Source organism: Micromys minutus (assembly GCF_963924665.1).
Source record: "Micromys minutus genome assembly, chromosome: 5".
Lineage (NCBI taxonomy): Eukaryota > Metazoa > Chordata > Mammalia > Rodentia > Muridae > Micromys > Micromys minutus.
In genome coordinates, this window is record NC_137974.1 from 23,447,953 (window position 1) to 23,466,977 (window position 19,025).

General features: G+C 36.0%; 1 protein-coding gene across 5 annotated transcripts in view; it reads right to left on the bottom strand.

Annotated features, from left to right (window-relative positions):
* Positions 1-2,998: 2,998 nt before the first annotated feature.
* Positions 2,999-19,025, bottom strand: part of DACH1 (dachshund family transcription factor 1) — a gene marked incomplete at both ends in the record, with an annotated part of 377,461 nt that continues 361,434 nt past the window's right edge. For all 5 annotated transcript variants that reach the window (XM_080916938.1, XM_080916936.1, XM_080916937.1 and 2 more), the window contains one exon: positions 2,999-3,137. In XM_080916938.1, the coding sequence (XP_080773064.1) occupies positions 3,100-3,137 (38 nt within the window). The remainder of the gene's footprint in view (positions 3,138-19,025) is intronic.

Below are 19,025 nucleotides of genomic sequence, written 5' to 3' on the forward strand. Positions count from 1 at the left end.
GCACAAGGCTTTGTAAAATAAGAATCATGGGAATAAAAGAAGATAAAGGAAAAAGGTACAAATAACAGCTTCATAAACTGAGAAATGTACATAAATAAATCATGTATATGTGGGCAGTTTGCTTAGCTGGCAAGAAACAAAATATGGAAAATCTGCTTGTTAAACAATAACTACAGAGTGTGCTTTTATGATGTTTTCACCACAGTAATTCACACAGAGATAGAAGCGGTTGCATGTTAAATAAAATCATTGAACAATGCTCCCTGTGTATTGCAAAGAGCTGACTTATGTTGTTTCCAGATGCCTCCCATTAGAAAGTAAATATTCCTTCAAAGTAATGCATCTCGGAAACTGTAATAAAGACAAATGGTAAATAAAGTCACAAGGCGATTTCAGACATTTTTATTAGGAGATTGTTGAAAAGAAAAAGAAAATTAAACACAATAACAGTAAACGTGGTTCTCACATTGAAACCAGGCTCAAATAACTAGGCTACCATAGAAAAATTTCCAATTCTTGCATTATGATGTAAAAACAGATTTTTGTACAGATTTTTGTACAACAAAATTCGTAATAACCTTTTTTCATTTTTAGAAAACTTTAAATATATAGATAAAAATAGACAATTTTCATAGGTCCTACATGAAGATGAGTATGTTCTGTTCCAAGGGCTTGCATAGAGCGCAAATATGGTTATAATACAGACCAACTAGACGTTCATATTTGTAAGATTACAAAAGCATGGGAACCATAAAATGGGCACACTTTTACCTGCTTACACCAAAACAAAAATTTCTAAACAAACCTGTTTAACTAAAAAGAAGGAAAAATTAAGTTACAAACTTACAATTACATTTTGTGATTTGCAATATTTACAACAGGTTAATAAGAGTCTTTTAATATATGATGGACAACTTTTGTCTTCAATCCTAAAATTTCCTCTTCTGCTGAACCAAACACTAAAGCATTCTCAGAGGTCTTTCACATACATGTTTTAAAACTATTTACCCCATTTAACAGGTGGCTCTATGCCAGGAGCAGAGTAATGGCCGCCTCTCCTACCTATGTAAGGTGTAGCCTTAATAAACAAAAAGCAGTCTGTTAAAAAAAATGACTTCAAACCTCTCCACAAATCCATCCAATTTTAAGAATTTTAATCATTTAAAGATTGTATGCTGGGAAAAACAAACAAAAATACATGAAAGTAGGAACAGAATCCCTTTTGCTCAAATGAAAAAATATGACCATGGAAGAATTATGCTCAGCAAACCGTTTCTACAAAGCAGTTACTAACAATATTTTAAATTAAAGTAGCACTCCCCTTTAATGCAAGCTAAAAGAACTGTACATAAAAACCCTTTGTTGTACTAAAAATTGAACTTAACCAGTTAATAGCAACTTACAGCCAAGAATCAGCTGTTTCAGAACTGCAAGGAAGACCTAAAATCTTAGAGGAGCTGAGTGACACAGCATCCATCATAGGCCATTTTCTCCTTAACCCAGTAATAATCACCAATCAAAACTATCTTTAAACACCGGAGCTATCTTCTTTAGATTTCTTACTTTGTTTTGTATGGTAATAAAAATACTATAATCACAAAGCTTTAAACATGACAGAAATCATAAAGTGTAGAGCAACTGCATGAACTCATGTAAGTCTTTAGAATGGTGACTCCCAATATATAAAAGCAACGGTGACTTCAGCATGTGATAAGCACTGTTTGCAGCTTTACTTCCAGTTCTATGCACACATATGAAAACACATACTGTAACTCTCCAAAGGACAGTGAAAATAACACGTAGCCCCCCCTCCCTCTGAATGGGGTTGGAAGCACAGCACAGTTTAACTTCAACACTCGGGGCTACATGGTATTGGACTGATACACCAAGGGCTCATTAAGTTTAGTTTTTCAGCAACATTAACATAATATGACATTAACATATAAAAATATCTCTGGTGTTTTGATTTACTGGTCAGCCACAATTCATCCTCTGAAGTGCAGTTTGGGGCACTCACTAGGGATCAATATACAAATAAAAATGGCTGACACAGAGTTCTGATGTCACCAGATGCATAAGATCTCATTCATTAATACTGTGACTCCAGACAAATATTTACATGCCTGCATGCGTTAAAACCAGAAAGACATCTTTCTGACCAACAAGGTGACAAAACATATTTTCTAAAATTTTCATTTCCTAAATGCTAGTATACTATCGCATACATAATACCTTCCTGTGAATTTTATGTTTATATACTGTACATGTGACCAACAGATTGAATAAGAAGCAACATTATTATTTTTAATCCTATATACCACTACCAGTTTGGAATGAAAACATGTTATATTTCATATATATATATTTATATATATTTTATCTTTAAGAAAAAGAGACCATCAGTGAAACTGTTTGGCTTATATTCAATGCTTCTTTTTTTTTTTTTTTTTCAGATATGCAAAGTGTAATTTCATTGAGTCGTTAACATCCATTTGTTGGTCTTTCAGAAAGTATATGAAAAAGGTCTTCAGGACAAAACCTGCAATTATAGTAGAGTGTAAAATTGAATGTAACAGAATACTCTCATTTCTCTCATCCCCACCCCCAGAACCCTCTATGCCTCTTAAAAGTTCATCCCGTATATTCTTGCTGGTTTCTGTGGGACACAGTTCTGTAAGTCTGCATGAACACTGCTAGAAGTCTGTTGATGTGCTCAGTTACAGAACTGTCAAAGGAAGAAAAAAATGCTTCATTCCATTAAGAAGAAAAAGAAAACAAACCAAAGTCAGGTCTTCCTCAGACCTGTTTTTAACTCTGTACACAAGTGTCCAGCAGCACAGGTGAGTTATTAACTGTAAGAAGTTTGATATGTGTACGTTTATAAACATTCTCAGTCTCTGGTATGAACCACAGGTGAAAAAAAAATCAATGGAGGAAACTTTTCTGCTTCTGTGGAATACTTAAATGATAAAGAGTGTTCACACACAAATTCGAAGAAGTTCTTTTATACGGACTTTGTTTTCTTCCTGAACCTTCCAACGATGAATATCTGCCTCCAGAGTTCTGTATTAGATGACAACTTTCTTCAGCAGGAAATGTTCAGTACATGACAGTAGTTTTCAAATACAGTCTTCCATCTAAAACAAATAATAAAAATAATTAATGGTACCATATTCAAGGGGGCAAATGTGGATATAGCACACATGAAATTTGGCATGAAATTTTGGTTTTGATTTTACTTTCATGTGCTTAGGGTGTGACAGTTTTCATATATTCTCAAAATTAACTTCATAATTACATGAGTTCATAGGATCAAGAATAATACGGAATTTTTAGTTCTCATAAATATATATTTGCCACAATGTTATCAGTTTCAGACCACTCAGAAAATAGATAAGAGTATGTGTGTGTGCATTCCTGATATGCAAAGCTAGTGACTTTCTGTTGAATGACAATTACATCTACCAAGCTTGCAGAACCAAATTTTCTGAGAATGCACTCAGGTGTGTCTCCATCATGAAAGCCTGAGGCTCTGCTCACTGTCTGGCAGAATTGTTAAATGTGCTGTGTGATGTAACTACTGTGCACATGGGTTACTATTTTCATGAAAGCTACCAACATCATTTTAGCTATCAATAAAGTTGTTGTTGTTGTTTTTCTACTGGGGTGAGATGAACTGAATAAATACAGGTTAAGATATAAATACATGACTGAAGAGTAAAATACAACTCTGTGGGAAATGAAAAATAATGAAATCTTAGACATAGTATATAAACTGTTTGCGTGAAACAGAAACAAGAAATTAATTATCCCATATGAAATATGAACAAGCACAAGTGTCCTTTTCAGCTAGATCATTCTCTAACCTGTCCCTTCTGCAGGGCACATTTCAGATGTACGTCAAGTATGACAGAGTTTCAAGGTTTCACGGCTGCAAGAGAGGGTAGAACGATAAAAAAACATCTTTGCAAAACCTGAAAAACGAAGTATCAGGTTAAAGGTTTGCAAAGTGTCTGCAGGTTTCCAAACTCAGTCTGGAAAGAAGTAGAAACAACCCAGAATAGAATCCTAGAAAAGTATCTACGCAACTCACTTAAGAGCTGTTACACAGTCCATAGTAGGTACAGAAAGTAATTAGTACAAAGCCACTTTCAAAGGTAGAGCGTTTTTTACCGTCTTAGTAATAATGATTTGGCCAAGTTCCACATTACTGTTATGGTTTACATTAGCATAATTTGAAGAAATAGAATATTACTTCCATGGTAGTGGGGTGCATGATGATCCTGGCCATCCACTCTACTGTACAACAGGTTCATTTGTCTAGACTAACTCAGCTCATGTTTTTATAAGTAAGTTGGTACTCCATTCAGTTTAGCCTTCTTCTCTTTCTTATTCAAATTTTTAAGTTTAAAGTGCTCTGACTTTATTTGCCAATCCAAGTACCCTAAAATCTTTTCTTAACCTCCAAACTAGTAATTCCAATGGAAGAAAATAGCCATATATCTGCTGCTGCCAGTGCTAGAAGCAGAACAGTTATTATAGTGCTTGACTTAGATATTTTGATGTAGTATGTGTTAATCTTCTTGAAATATTTATTAATTATATGAATGTGTGCATGCATGCATGTGGGTTTGCGTGAGCAATCCACCATTCATGGGTGTACATGGTGGTGCCATCAGTGAACAAATTGCAGAAGTCAGTCTTCTCTTCAAATCATGTGTGTTAAGAAGAAATGAAATCAGATCATCAGGGAACTACCCTTACCGAGCCATCTCACCAGCCCAAATGTTAAACTTTTAAAGAAGCAATTAATACGTGTTCAAAATAACCAGGATGTCACAAAGCTTACATTTAAACATTTAACTAAAATATTATTGAATGTTAAATATGACCCCAACATTAACCTTTTTATGCATGTGTTTACATGTGTGGCTTGTGTAAGTGTATACCATACATATGCATCTATGAGGCCAAAAGAGAACATATCTCTTGGATTTGATGTTACAGAAGGTGATGAGTTGTCTGACTTAGGTGCTAGAAACCCACCTTATATCCTGTTGAATAACAGGAAGTAATCATTCTGTAAACTCTCCAGTCCTAAGGTTGGCTGTGTGAACCATGCTTCATCATAACCCTTGGCTAGATAACCTCCTGCAAGTTGTCTATATTGTGTTTATGTATTTTTGTGTGTTGTATCTACAGAAAAACCATCTATTCTTGAATCTGAGTAAATTCTACTGGAAGTAATGCAAGATACACAATTCAAGAAAATTAAAAGTTTAATATCAAAGAAATCAGCAATGGTGATTATTATCAATAGAGCTAAGATTTCCCCAAGCACATAATATGCCAAAGACACATTAGAGGTTGTTAAGTCTTCAGTGCGGAAACATATTAAAGAGTAAAGTAGCACAGAGGGTTATGATGTACACTTAAGGATATTTGAAAAGGCCATGTGGAAATTTACTACTTCCTAAACTTCACACACATGCAAATGCACACAGACATAGATACACACAGTAATATAGAAGAGATTGGTATTCTATTTTTCTACATGAGAGATAAAGTTTCTCTCTGAAGTCAGAAGGTGACAAATTAAAATCTCATTGCCAGAAGTGGAAACTTCCTCCTGGAGATGCCCTAAACAATGCAGGCCACTTTCATTTGTTACTGATTGCCTACCATATTATATGATCCCATTGCTTTAGACACTAAACAGTTTACTGACACAAGACAGCAAAACGTCATTGGTACTAATTAGGATTCTTCCTTTTTAATAGTGGGAAGTTCTCTGCAGGAAGCTGGAGGAATTAAAGTCATCATGACCAGTGTGGTAAGATATTTCCATGGATATAACCTATGGATCACATGGATATATTTCTACAATACAAATTTATGGAGGTTATCAATTGCTTTCTGACTGGATTTAAGGCCAGGACCACAGGAGGAAGGGTATGCCTGAAAATGTAAAACTGTCCAAGAACATGTCATGGCTTGTAGGTCTCAAGACTTTTATTATTTTGCTTACTGGGCATAGCATCAAATTGTCCTCCTAATTCAAATCTCTAAACCCATAGAACAGCTATTGAATTTGAGCAAAGTCACAGGTTACAATGGACAGGGTTTAATGCCAGATCTCACAACTGATAAAACTTCAGAGAATACATACTTGTGACACTCAGCTAAAAGTTGGGACATTTACATTACCCTCTACATGCCCACTGGATTCACGGACCACTCTGGGAGATTAATCAGGTGAGATTGAAGGATCGTTATCTTCTGAATATGACGGCACCACTCAGCTCATGAATTCACACCATCTGTGGTTGGCTGTTCAAGAACTCTACTAGATTGAACCACTATGAGGTGGGAAGAATACCAAGAACCCACTAGAAGCTACTGCCAGTTGAAGGTTTCTGGGGAAAGGAGATTCAGTTTTGTTAAAGTTCACCTGGAGTGTGGACTATGCTCTAGTGGAAAACCCCACACTCATGAGAATATACATGGACAGCCCACATAGTGCTCAGGATATTAAAATATTTGGAGGAAGAAATGGATTTCCGAGCAATGTGGGGACCTGGATTTAAGATAAAAGTGAACTTGAAAGAATTACCTTGAATGAACCAAATAAAATTCTGAAAGAATTGATAAAAAAGATTGTTCTCTACACTTCCCTGCAGTTCCTGTTATCACAGAACAACAAATGGAAATACAATGATCTGATAGAAATAGGATGCAGATTCTGGGTCCACTCCTTTATGCATTCTTTCCTTAACTAAACACTGCAAGAAATTCAGAGGCTCTGACTTTCACTCCCTGCTCATGGCTCATCCATTTTGCCCTGCTCCAGGGTCCAGGCCTTCCTTTTAGTCCCAGTAGCTTGTAATCAAAACTGGAGTCCTAATATTCTAGTTTCAACGAAGACAGCCCCAGTTTTCCTGTGACACAAAGACTTTGCTTTTGTAGGGAAGGTTGACATGACAGGAAAAATCACCAGGCTAAACTTTGTGCATGGGAGTACTTAATTAAAAAGTCTGTTCTAATTAAAAAGCATCTGGGAGTAGGGATTGAGTGAAACTATTTAAATTACAAATTCCTAATAGTTTCAAAGTTCATTGAGATGTGATAGTTGCAGCCGTAATCTGGTATACGATGAAGTATCTTGATCACTGAATAGATTATCACAGGTGCGCATTTTTGTATGCTGCTTATTATTATGCTGATTTAAATTGCCACATAACAAAATGAAGAGATATTTTAAATATCTTTACAAGAATGAACTTGGTTAAGGTCTCTCTTTATTTCTATTTCATTTTATTTCTTGATCTGAAAATTACACTCAGGGTCTGGGAATGCTAAGCAAATGTACAAACAACCAAACATGGAATCTACCATGGTCTCAGAGCTTAATACTAATGTTCAAAAAAAATCACAAAATCAGTCAATACTACGTTTATGGATTGTAGAGGCGTGAATATGCTTGCCCCAGGGATCGGCAGGAGGTGTGTTCTTGCTGGAGTAGGTACGTCCTTATTGGAAGAAGTTTGTCATTGTGGAGGTGGGCTTCAGACCCTCCTCCTATCTGTCTAGAAGCAAGTTTTCCCCCTGTTTATTCACCTTGAAGGCAGGGTTTCATCTAGCCTAGTTGGTTTCAAACTTATTTTTACTTGAGAATGACTACAAATTTAGGATGCACATGCTGTCTTTCTGAATGCTGACATTACAGGAATCTGTCAACATGCCTCTGTGTGTTTACACTGTGCTAAGCCTTAAACACAGGCCTTGCCCTAGTGCTTACCAAAGTCCTTCCACAGAAGAACCTGTCTACCACTTCATTAAAGGGGTTCTGAGTTTGCAAACTGGCTCAAGTCTAGAAGTTGATTCACTGGCTGAAATTGCCTTTTGCCTCAATCTAGTACAACCTTTCTATTTATTTCATGCCTGCAAACACCAGGAGTGATTAGCCAGTACCAGAGCACCATATGAGTCATGCCATTATAAAATTCACCTCACCTATGCTTACCATTATGAATTAGATCACTACGAACATTGTTTTGTCTGTTCTGCCTTTCATAATAACTATAATCACCTTGCCTCTGGTGATTTAATGCTGGCCTGTGGCCCCTGCTACCTCGGGGTCCCAATCAAACCCACTGTGTTTAATTTACCTTTTTGAGCTACAGCCTTTCCAACCCTAAAGCCTGGCACAAAAAAAAAAAAAACTCTTCATATGTAGTCGTGCCCCTGTCACCATATCGCATCTTACAGAATTCAAGAAGAACATTCTTCTGTACCTTTTAATTGTGGAGGATTAAGTTTAACGCAGTGTACCCACTCTAGAATTGCATTTTCCCTGAGCCTTCAAATCTCCTCATGAATGCTAAGTCTAGAACAGACATCTTCTATACCTTTTCAGTAGGCCATCTTTAATAAATGCTTCAGCCAACTATTCAAACCAACTTCTGACATGTTTTGGGGGTTTTTGGGGGTTTTTTTGTTTGTTTGTTTGTTTTTGGGGTTTTTGTTTTTTTTTTTTTTTGTTTTGTTTTGTTTTTATTTTGTTTTTTTTTTTTTTTTTGTTTTTTTTTTTTTTTTTTTTTTCTGTGAAAGCTTTTAACCAAGAATCTCCACTCAGAGACAAATTAAACCTGGTTAAATTTTGGGTTCTTTCCACTATTTTCCCACACCCTGAAAATTCATTCCACAAAATATTCCCCAAATTTCTTCAACGAATTACCAAACTCCTTAAGCTCCTTAGTAGTATAGCACACTTCCTCAGGGACTACAATTTGCATCCTCTCTAGGGGCCTGCTTTGCCTCGAGTCTCATCATGCACTTAATGTTTAGCATTGTGAGAGACCACTGGTGAAGGTCCAGACCAAGTTACACTTGACAGTCCAGGACTACACACAAAGAGTTTGAGGGTTGGCACCATGGAGAAAGCCTATGAGAGGCTATTGGTGAAGCAGAAGACTCCATTTTATTGGAGCTATCAGTACCATGTGAAGGCCAGCACAAACAGTAGCAGCAGTGGAGTGGAAACAACCAGAGCCTAGAGTGTTACAGGGGCAGGGCTCAAGAACAAACACAAGAACTTTAGAGAAGCTCCTAAGATCCACTGTAGATCCCAGGCATTGAAACCGAAAGCTAGAACACTGAAGTTGCCTTGGAGACCCCGAGATGTTAGAGATGTAGAGCCAATGGATACCTGCTAAGAAAGCTAAACAGGGTGTCGAAACAACCCAGAAGAAAGAAGTTTGTTGCAATCCACGAAGATGAAAGTAATTGAAGATCTGAAGTGCATTTTGACATTAGACATGAAGATGCAGAGTTTGGAATTTATCCAACTCCCTTTTGGTCTTGCTTGGGTCCAGTATATCCTCATCCTGACATTTTGTAATTCCAATATATATATTCTCTGATGTTGGAGGTATGTGACCTGGTTTTGATTTTGATTTTATAGGAGATTAGTTAACTGATTTTATGAACATCAGATAAGACTTTGAACTTTAGAATTTTAACATTGTTGAAAATGTTATATGCGATGCAATTTTTGAAGTTGGACTAAATGTAGTTTGTATTATGCAATGGGTAGGTGTGGTCCCCATAGGCTCATGAGTTTGAAGAAGCCAATCATGGCCACAGAGTGAAATATCATGGTTTGACTGTGCTTGGCTAAGAAAGTGGTACTATTTGGAGGTGTGGCTTTGTTGGAGTAAGTGTGTCACTGTGGGCATGAGCCTTAAGACCCTCATCCTAGCTGTCTGAAATTCAGTCTTATAGTAGCCTTCAGATGAAGATGTACACCTCTCAGCTCCTCCCTCACCATGGCTGTCTGGATGCTGCCAGGTTCTTGCCTTGAGGATAATGTATTGAACCCCTGAAACTAAGCTAGCCCCAATTAGATGCTGTCCTTATAAGAGTTGCCTTGATCCTACTGTCTCTTCACAGCAATGACACCCCAACAAAGATGTGGCTTTTATATAATATTAGTTTTTATGAATAAGATGTGTGCAAAGGGAATCTGTCACAAACATCTACCTTTCTTTTGTGCTTGAAATAAATAAGTTTAGTTTTGGGCCTAAGTTTTGTATGCAATATTATTTGAAGTTATTTATAATGTCTAATGAAAACTGCCTTTTCTATTCCACATGTAAAAACCTCACAATTCAATAAAAACATGTTTTATAGATGCAGTAAGTTATCATTCTATTAATCATATAGTTTAATGTAATTTCATAATAAAAAACATGTAAATGACGGAAACTTTAAATTTTTTTATTAGGTCTTAAGAGAATGTCATGTGCCTTTGGGTAAATATCAGTACAAGAAGAGAATTGTGAAAAAGTATCACAGAACATTAGCTTTAAATAAATATTTCAGACAAACATTATCAGTAATCTCTTACCTATCTACCTTCTGTGTAAAGGCTTAAAAACTGTATATCTTAGGAGGAAGTAGCTTTATTAAAAATGGTACCTATGTGCTCAAAACCCATATCAGACCCATGTAATCTGACAAAAACTGCAGCTGTCACAAAACAGTTGTGTGCACACGTGCTTTACTATCCTGGAGTGGAAGAAAATATTAACACAGAAGAAAGCAAACTCATATATCTAGAAAGTTTAATATTTGCCTAAAGAATATTAGGCTAATATAAAATATGTTAGCTTGAACCTTGTCTCCACATAATGTCTTAATCATGTGGAGCAAAGGAAATCAAAACAAGCGATGAAAACAAATGTTAATGATTCATGTGATATTTGATAAGACAACGAAAGGAAGTCAAAATAAAAGCAAACAAACAGGAACAGATGGGAAGGATCTTTGTCAAGTCATAACCTCTCTTCTAAAACCCCCAAAGGAAGAGGATAATTAAAGAAAATATTGTTTCTTGCTTTTTTATAATTTTATATTTAGAGTAGGAACATTCTGCTACTGCTAAAGCAAAGAAGCAGAGACACAAAGTCTACATTGAACATGAGAAATATTTTAAGAGAGACTGATGTTCAGCACAAGACAGTTTATAGGAGGATCCTGAGTAAACATAATTTCTTCTCATGAAATTCAGATATCAACAGTTCAAGTGATTTCCAGATGTTTGAATACTAATATATCTGAGGTTATGTCCCAATATAATTAAAAAGCAAAAACTGAGCAATGTTGCAACCATTCCCTAAAATTTTAATTGAAGCTTATATCTGAGGAATCAGGACTCCATCGAGCTCAAGTCACACTTGAGCAGAACATATCCTAAGTTTTATTTGTGTGCCTGTCACAAGACCAAGTGGTACTACTTTAGCAAACAACTATATTCCAAAGCCCATAGGTAGCACATTATGATTGTGTAACTTCAATAAACCAGTAGACATAGGTAACATTTTATCTGATAGATTAATACGGTACACAGTGCACACCCTGTTGAAATCAAAATAAGTTAAATTTATGACTAAGTCAGCATACAAATAATGTATTTCATTACTATTTAGAAAGTTTTGGGCATTAAAACCAAGATCTTGTTCATCCTTTCATATGAAAAAAAAAATCCTTCCCACATACTTTACCATACAGCTAACCATGGACTCTCATATGTAGCATAAGAATGCAAATTACCATTGACAAAAGTATTCACATAGTTTTCAGATTAAAATGCATGAGAGCAGACAAAAGCTTATTTACAGAATGCTAAAAGCTGTAGCTCATAGGCAGATGACAAAATACCCTTAGATATACAGTGAAGAGGATGGAACTCACCCTAGGGATCATCGTGGACCAAGAAGATCTGGTATGGACATCATTTCTTTCTTTTTTTTTTTTATAAAGACATTTACTTTATTTTTCAAAAGCACGTTTTGCTAGAAAAGTTGAGAACTGACTGTAATTTTACATGATCACAATCTTTTAATAAAATCTAACCAACTGATATCATTCAAGTGAACAACTTGTCTAGGTCTGCCTTTGTACTACCCAAATACAGCAGCACTTCTTGGATGCTGTTCCCCAGATGGATATCATTTCTATATGGAAAACTAAACAGATATATCAGCAACAAAGCATGGGCTGGAGAATGTGTAAAGAAGGCATTCCAATAAAAATGGTTAGACACAGAGAGCCTGAAATTATTTTCTCAGCTTCAGCCTGGACAATATACCTTCAAAATGATCAGGCCAAGTCATGGAATGACTTATAATTGATCCTGCCTTAGAGAAGAACCTCACAGTCAGTCATGTTGACATGCTCCTTGGAGTAATAAGAATTTATTTCCAGAGGAGAGATAATTCTAGCTAACTAAACATTAAAACTATTTTACAAAATAGAGAATGATCTTTCTCCATAATTCTATGTGACTCTAGGTGCCCTGAAACCATGTTTCCATGGTAGTGATGATGGTGGTGGTGGTGGTGGTGATGATGATGATGATTTCACAATTTATTTGTATTTACAGGGGTAAATATGCCAACCTACATTTTACTATGCAAAGAAAGTTCTCTGAGAAGTGTCTTAACATCAGTGTCTAGCCTGTGCTCACAGATACCCTGTTTCAAGTCAATATATAAATCCTTTAGAACTTATGTAATTTTATAACCACTATCAAAGGTTTGAACAATCTTTACTATCAAAATCTTCACTGCATCAACCAATTCAATGCTTAAAGTTACTGAAAGTCTGGCTGGAAATTAATTAGAAAGGATAAAATTCATTGAGATCCTGTATGTTATTGTTGTATCAGGCATTATTGAGTCAGATGACAAGAGGATAGGTTGGGTAGTAGACAAAAGAAAAAGTGTGGTGTTATTGTAATATAACCAACCTGAACAATAGACTGCACTTGGCTGTGGTGAAAGAACTAAATATATATATATATATATATATATATATATATATATATATATATATATATATATATATCTTACTCTCAAATGGCTTACTATTATCAGATTGAGAAAAATGGTAAAACACAAATATTTAATATATTAACCATGCATGAACCTTGGCAGGTTATACCTAACAATGTTTATGAGGCTTTAACCTTCCTTTGCAAGTTTAGATATATAAAAGAAGTTTTTGATTTTAATTTCAGTTGACACAGGAAACATTGTTAGGTAGCCAGACAATGTCTCACACATATGCATACAGCACAATACTTTCATTGAATAATATTTTACATAGATTAAACATGTATCCTGAAATTTTTTTTTTACTATTTATTTATGTACAAAATCTAATTTCAACACTATATTGCTTCAACATAAAATTATGGTATATAATCTGATACATACAATATCAAACATGATTCAGAAACTAGATGAAGATGTAATTTCTCTACAACCATATGCATTATTTCACTGATTATGTATACTGTATCTCCTTGTTAAATATTCTATCTGCTTAGTAATGACACATTTTAAAAATCCTATTCAAGTATTGTATAGAAAAACTAGTTGTTAGTGAATCATTTAATTGAGTTATTTAAAGAAACCTGGTTGAGGTCTTAGGGTGTTGACTTATGCTGGAGTCAGATCTATTGATTCATCACCTTGTAATGGAAAACTTGTACCTTTAAAGCTTATGATGTCTGCTTAGCTCTGTAACTGGTTTCATACTTAGAACTACATACGCTATCATATATTTGTTGTTAAAAATCTGTGATTTACTGTGTTTGAAACAAATATTTGAATACCTTTAAAATATTTATTACAAACAGGGAGGAGTCAATTTGGAGGTTCCTCAGAAAATTGGAAATAGATCTACCGAAAGACCCTGTAATAACACTCTTGAGAATATGCACAAAGGATGCTCTACTATGCCACAGGTACATATGTTCCTCTATGTTTATAGCAGCCTTATTTGTGATAGCCAGAATCTGAAAAAAAAAACAAAAAACAAACAAACAAAAACAAAAAAACAAAAAACCAAAACAAACAAACAAACAAACAAAAAACAGGTGTCCCACTACAGAAGAATAGATACAGAAAATATGGTTCATTTACACAATAGAATACTACTCAGCTATTAAGAATGAGGACATCCTGAGTTTTTCAGGCAAATGGATAGAACTAGAAAATATCCTGAGTGAGGTAACTCAGACCAAAAAGGATATGCATGGTATATACTCACTAATAGGTGGATAATAGCCAAAGAACAAAGTACAGAATACACATGACACAGTCTACAGAACTCAAAAATAGTTCAAAAGCTAAAGGGCCCAAGTGAGAACACCTTAGTCCCTATTGGGAGAGAAAAGAAAACAATCACAAGGGAGAGGGAGGAGAGATCTGGAATGGAAAGGGGATGGGATGGGGAGGGGAACATAATCTGGTATTGGGTGGGACAAAAAGACTGAAGCCCTGTGGGCCAGCAGAAAGAATGAAAATAAGTAACCTCAGAAGGTAAGAGGTTGAGGGGACCCTCCAGAATGTGCTAGAGACCAAGAAAATGAGGTATTCCCAGAACTCAAAGAGAGGGACTTAGATGAAATCCCTATAGTGGAGAGAGAAACTTGGAGAGCCCAACCCCAGCAGAAAGACAGGGCACCAAATGATGGATAAGGTTGCCATCCCACTGTCAAAAATTCTGACCTGTAGTTCTTCCTGTCTGAAAGAACTGCAATGATGGAAATGGAGAGAAGCCCGGGGAAAAGATGGTCTAGTGACAGGCTCAATGTGGGATGTAGCTCAAGAAGAGGCCCCCATGTCTGACACTATTCCTGAAGCTATGTTCACCAAAAGGGACCTATCATGACTACCCTCTGAAACACCCAACAAACACCTGAAAGATTCAGATGCAAATATTTGCATCCAGCCAATAGACAGAAGCTGGTGACCCCTGTGGCTGAATTAGGAAAAACTCAGAAGGAGCTCAAGAGGAGGGCCACCTTGTAGGAGGATCAGCGGTCTCACTTAACATGGATCCTTGAGATCTCTCAGACACTGTACTACCATACACGAATTGATATGAGGCCCACAACACATATACAGCAGAGGACTGCTGTGTCTTTGTTCAGTCAGAGAAGATGCACCTAAACCTAAAGAGAGTGGAGGTCCTAGGGAGTTTATAGATCTGGTGGGGTGGGGCAGTAGGGGTTTGGGACATCCTTGTGCAGATAGGGTAGCAGGATGGATTTATGAAACGTGGACTCGAAGAAGAATTAAAAAAGGAAACAAAGCTATTTAAAGTTATGTTTCTTCTATAAATAAAGAAAAGGCACGGTGCTGATAGGTCAGCTCTGATAAAGTGTTTGTGTGTTTGTGAACATTTTAATTAAGCATTCATTAGTCAGAAACTAGAACCCATCAGGATGGTTAATGTACCAGCAAGTCAGAATGTAGTATTATTCACATAGGTTACCTTCTCTCGATTGGAGGTGAGACCTCCCACCTCTAGCAAAGCAAAACACAATGGAATCTCTTATTACCATCTTTCTTTTTTCTTTTTTCTTTCCCAGAGCAAGAAGACATGAGGATGGGAGAGGACTATCACTATGGGCCCATCTGAAGCAGAGTGATGCTTGGATACTGCTTGCTAAAAGCAAGGCATATATAGAAAGAGGTCCCATGTTTTCTACAGTACAATAGGTCAGAGCAGGGAAGCAGGGACTTTACAAATCAAGCCCCCCCCCCCCCTTTCATCCTCTGAGAACTATGAATGACAGGCAAATTCCTGAAAATACATTCTGCTTTCAGAATACAATCATGTGTTCTTTCTGGGTGGGGGCATAACTTAAGGTGGTAATTAGAAAGGCAGCTCCCGTCAGAGCTTTGTGATTTTTCTCCTGCTTGCAAGAAAGAAACAAATCATCATTGTAAGTGGTTAGCATTTTCTATTTTCTGTACATGCCGAATTCGGTAATTTTCATAAAGGTTATATTTGTTTAAGAAGGTAATTGTGAGTGAATGGAGTTCTGAGCCTCCAAAGGCTGCCTTAATGTATTTACATAGAGCTCAACTGAAATTCTGGGCTTTGGAGTGATAAGCAACCTTTAGTGAAAGATTTCTCTAATATGTACAGTTTTGACAGAAATGACATTACTGTGGGGAGCAGCTTTTCTTCATATATTGACTAATGTAACCAACAAGCATTGTTCAGAAAGTATGTGGGTAAGAAAAATCACATCCTATAAATGCACTATTAAATAAGGTGCTCCTTTATGCTTTAGAATTTATGTAGAGGGTCCGGTTCAGAGATGTAAAGTTATAATACACAGTATTCAAGCAAACAGACAAGGAAATCTGATATCTAAATTATATATACATAATGAATAATATATATGTAAATTCACACACACACACACACACACACATACACACACATACACACACACAAAGAATTATTAGAGTGTTTGAACTGAATCAAAATCCAGAAAGTAAAGTTTATGATGTAAAATTTACCAGTCAAGGATAAGATTAGTATCTGTAACTGACAGAAACATCTGGTGAAATGTTAGATATAATTCTGAATCCATTAAGTGGTCAATTCTATTTTCCTCAGATAAGTTTATATTTCTTTCTCTGTATGGCCTTGTTATTGGCATCCTATAGAGTAGACAGCAATACCCCGGTCCCCTATCTTAAACTGTTATGTGATCACGGCTCCTAAAGAGTACATAGTATTTAATCACTTATTTGTATTGACGAAAATATAGAATAAACAACTGGAGATCACTTTCAAGACCTGGTCAATAAAGACTATGACATCCACATGGCTGATGCCTCTAGGTATTTTCACTTCTGCAAACTGAAAAAAGTTGTTATTTAGTAAACTGTCCTTTACGTTAATCTTATGTAGAACAGGATCAACTAAACATCAAGCTAATGCCTAGCAAAGAACAGAGGCCCATACCTGGAGAACTCTGTGGCTGAGAAGCTCACCAACAGGGCCTTCTCAGCTTTGCAGTGGAGCCTCAGACTAGGCTACAGAGGATGGGGCATATTCTAATGCTTTACTGCAGTCTCAGAAGGATTGCTAGGCAGAAATCTAGATAAGCTTTGCTGCATATAGAAACCACAAGGACACCAAGTCTTTAAGCCACAAAGCTTTGTTGAAGTTTGTTGTAGACTATTAGTCCTCTCTTACAGAAAAACAACAACAGCAGAGTTATAGGAAGAAATGATCTCTCCCTATGTATCCTAGTGTTTTCAGTATGCCTTTGTTGACTTTGCTCAAGAATATAGAAGAGAGTGAAAGCTCAACTCCAAGACAAGTAAAGTCACCAACCCAAACTCCACATTGTTTTTCCCATGAGAGACTAGCAGGATCAAATTTCATACCTCACAAAGGACTATTTCCTTGGTTATCACAAACAAAACTAAATTAAAAAATACCAAGGGTTGATAATATCTAATTATTCTAAGTAAAAAAAAGTTTATATTGACACTTTCTAAAGATTTGTTTTGCACACACTCAGACATACATGTATAAATGTGCCATTTGTTTATCGAGTAAAATTGACTTGTATTATCTTGGGGTGATTTGATATCTTCAGAATAAAATATGTTTTTTGTAAAGTCTAACAGTATTATTTTATTATGATGCTATTTCACTATATCTTAGAAATAAAACCAAAAGTCAAAAAAATAGGGAACAACAATGCCGCCTCTAAAACCCACCACACACCTGCACACACACACACACACACACACACACACACACACACACACACACACACACACCTCAATATTTTGATTTCCAGACTGAAACTTCCCAGGACAGTAGCAAGTGTGTCAGAACACTCTGCTCTGTAACTGATTATCTGCCCATCCCAGGGTGTTACATAGCACTCTCTTATAACATTTACTTTTATAATTCCCTGAGTTCAACTTGGTCCTAAGGAAAATAGGTGAGTCCCCATGTAAAGAAAATATTTTTGTTATCAAGTGGTTTATAGCCATGGGTGAATTTAAATTCGCAATGCTTCCTTAAAATCTAAAGATTTATCTCATGTGACAATGCTGACATCAATTAAGCGTGTGCACACTGTGTTAGTGAATAATGAATAATCAACAGAAAAACCACAAAAACATTTCAAGGACTAGATACAATAAGAAACAGGACAAACTATTAACTGTCTCTCAAAAGGCTGAATTCAGGGAAGATAGTTAGGATTGAGTCTGGGGAAATCTGGTGTCTTGCAATTTTAAAATGTTTATCATAGCATGTTTTATCTAATGGAATAGACTACATGTTTTACAAATAAATCATGAAAATATAAACAAACTGGCTATAAATAATAACAAATGTAAGACACTAAATGTCTCCTAGAGTGGAGAGCAAAGGGAAAAAGTACAAATGTGCTATCACAGAAATATGCATTGCTAATGGTCAATTCAGCATTTTATAAATTGTGTCTGTTTCTAGGAATTAAGAAATTCAGGAAGCATTGGAGCACTTTAGACTTTTAATCTAAGTGAGTTCCAGTTTGTTTTCCGCACTTATTAAATACCACTAGATTGCCAAATATTTTTATAGTCTTAAGCAATAGGGACATTTACAATGAAACATTCAAAGCTTCCAATAACAAATGTGCATATATTTAGTAAGATGATATATGTTAATATATGTTTCATACCCACTATGAAATTCCACCGTGGGTCACAATAGCATAGGCTCCCATTTCCCTTCCAATTTACAACCTGTGGTTGTGGTTCCTGTTGCTGCTGCCTCATTTTCCCATCACTGCTGATTGTGATGTGCATCACATTAACTCAAGTCACTGAGCTGATTACTGCATCTTGAATAAAGGTAAGGGAAGAGGAGGCCTATAAACTGAAGGAAGCCATTCCCATTATGCCAAAAGCACTCTACAACTAAGTTTTATTTCCCACCATAGACACTCTATCCCAGTCTTTCAGAGGTCATTTACAATTGCACACTGACTTTTACCAAGGTGTTTATAAAAATGAACATTTTTACATTAAAATTTTCAATAACAAACCTTTATTTCAATGAGGCAAATCTATTTCTCCATTTCAGTGAAATGTTTGTAGAATTATCAAAATATTAGGATGCAACACTTCGCTAAAGCTTGC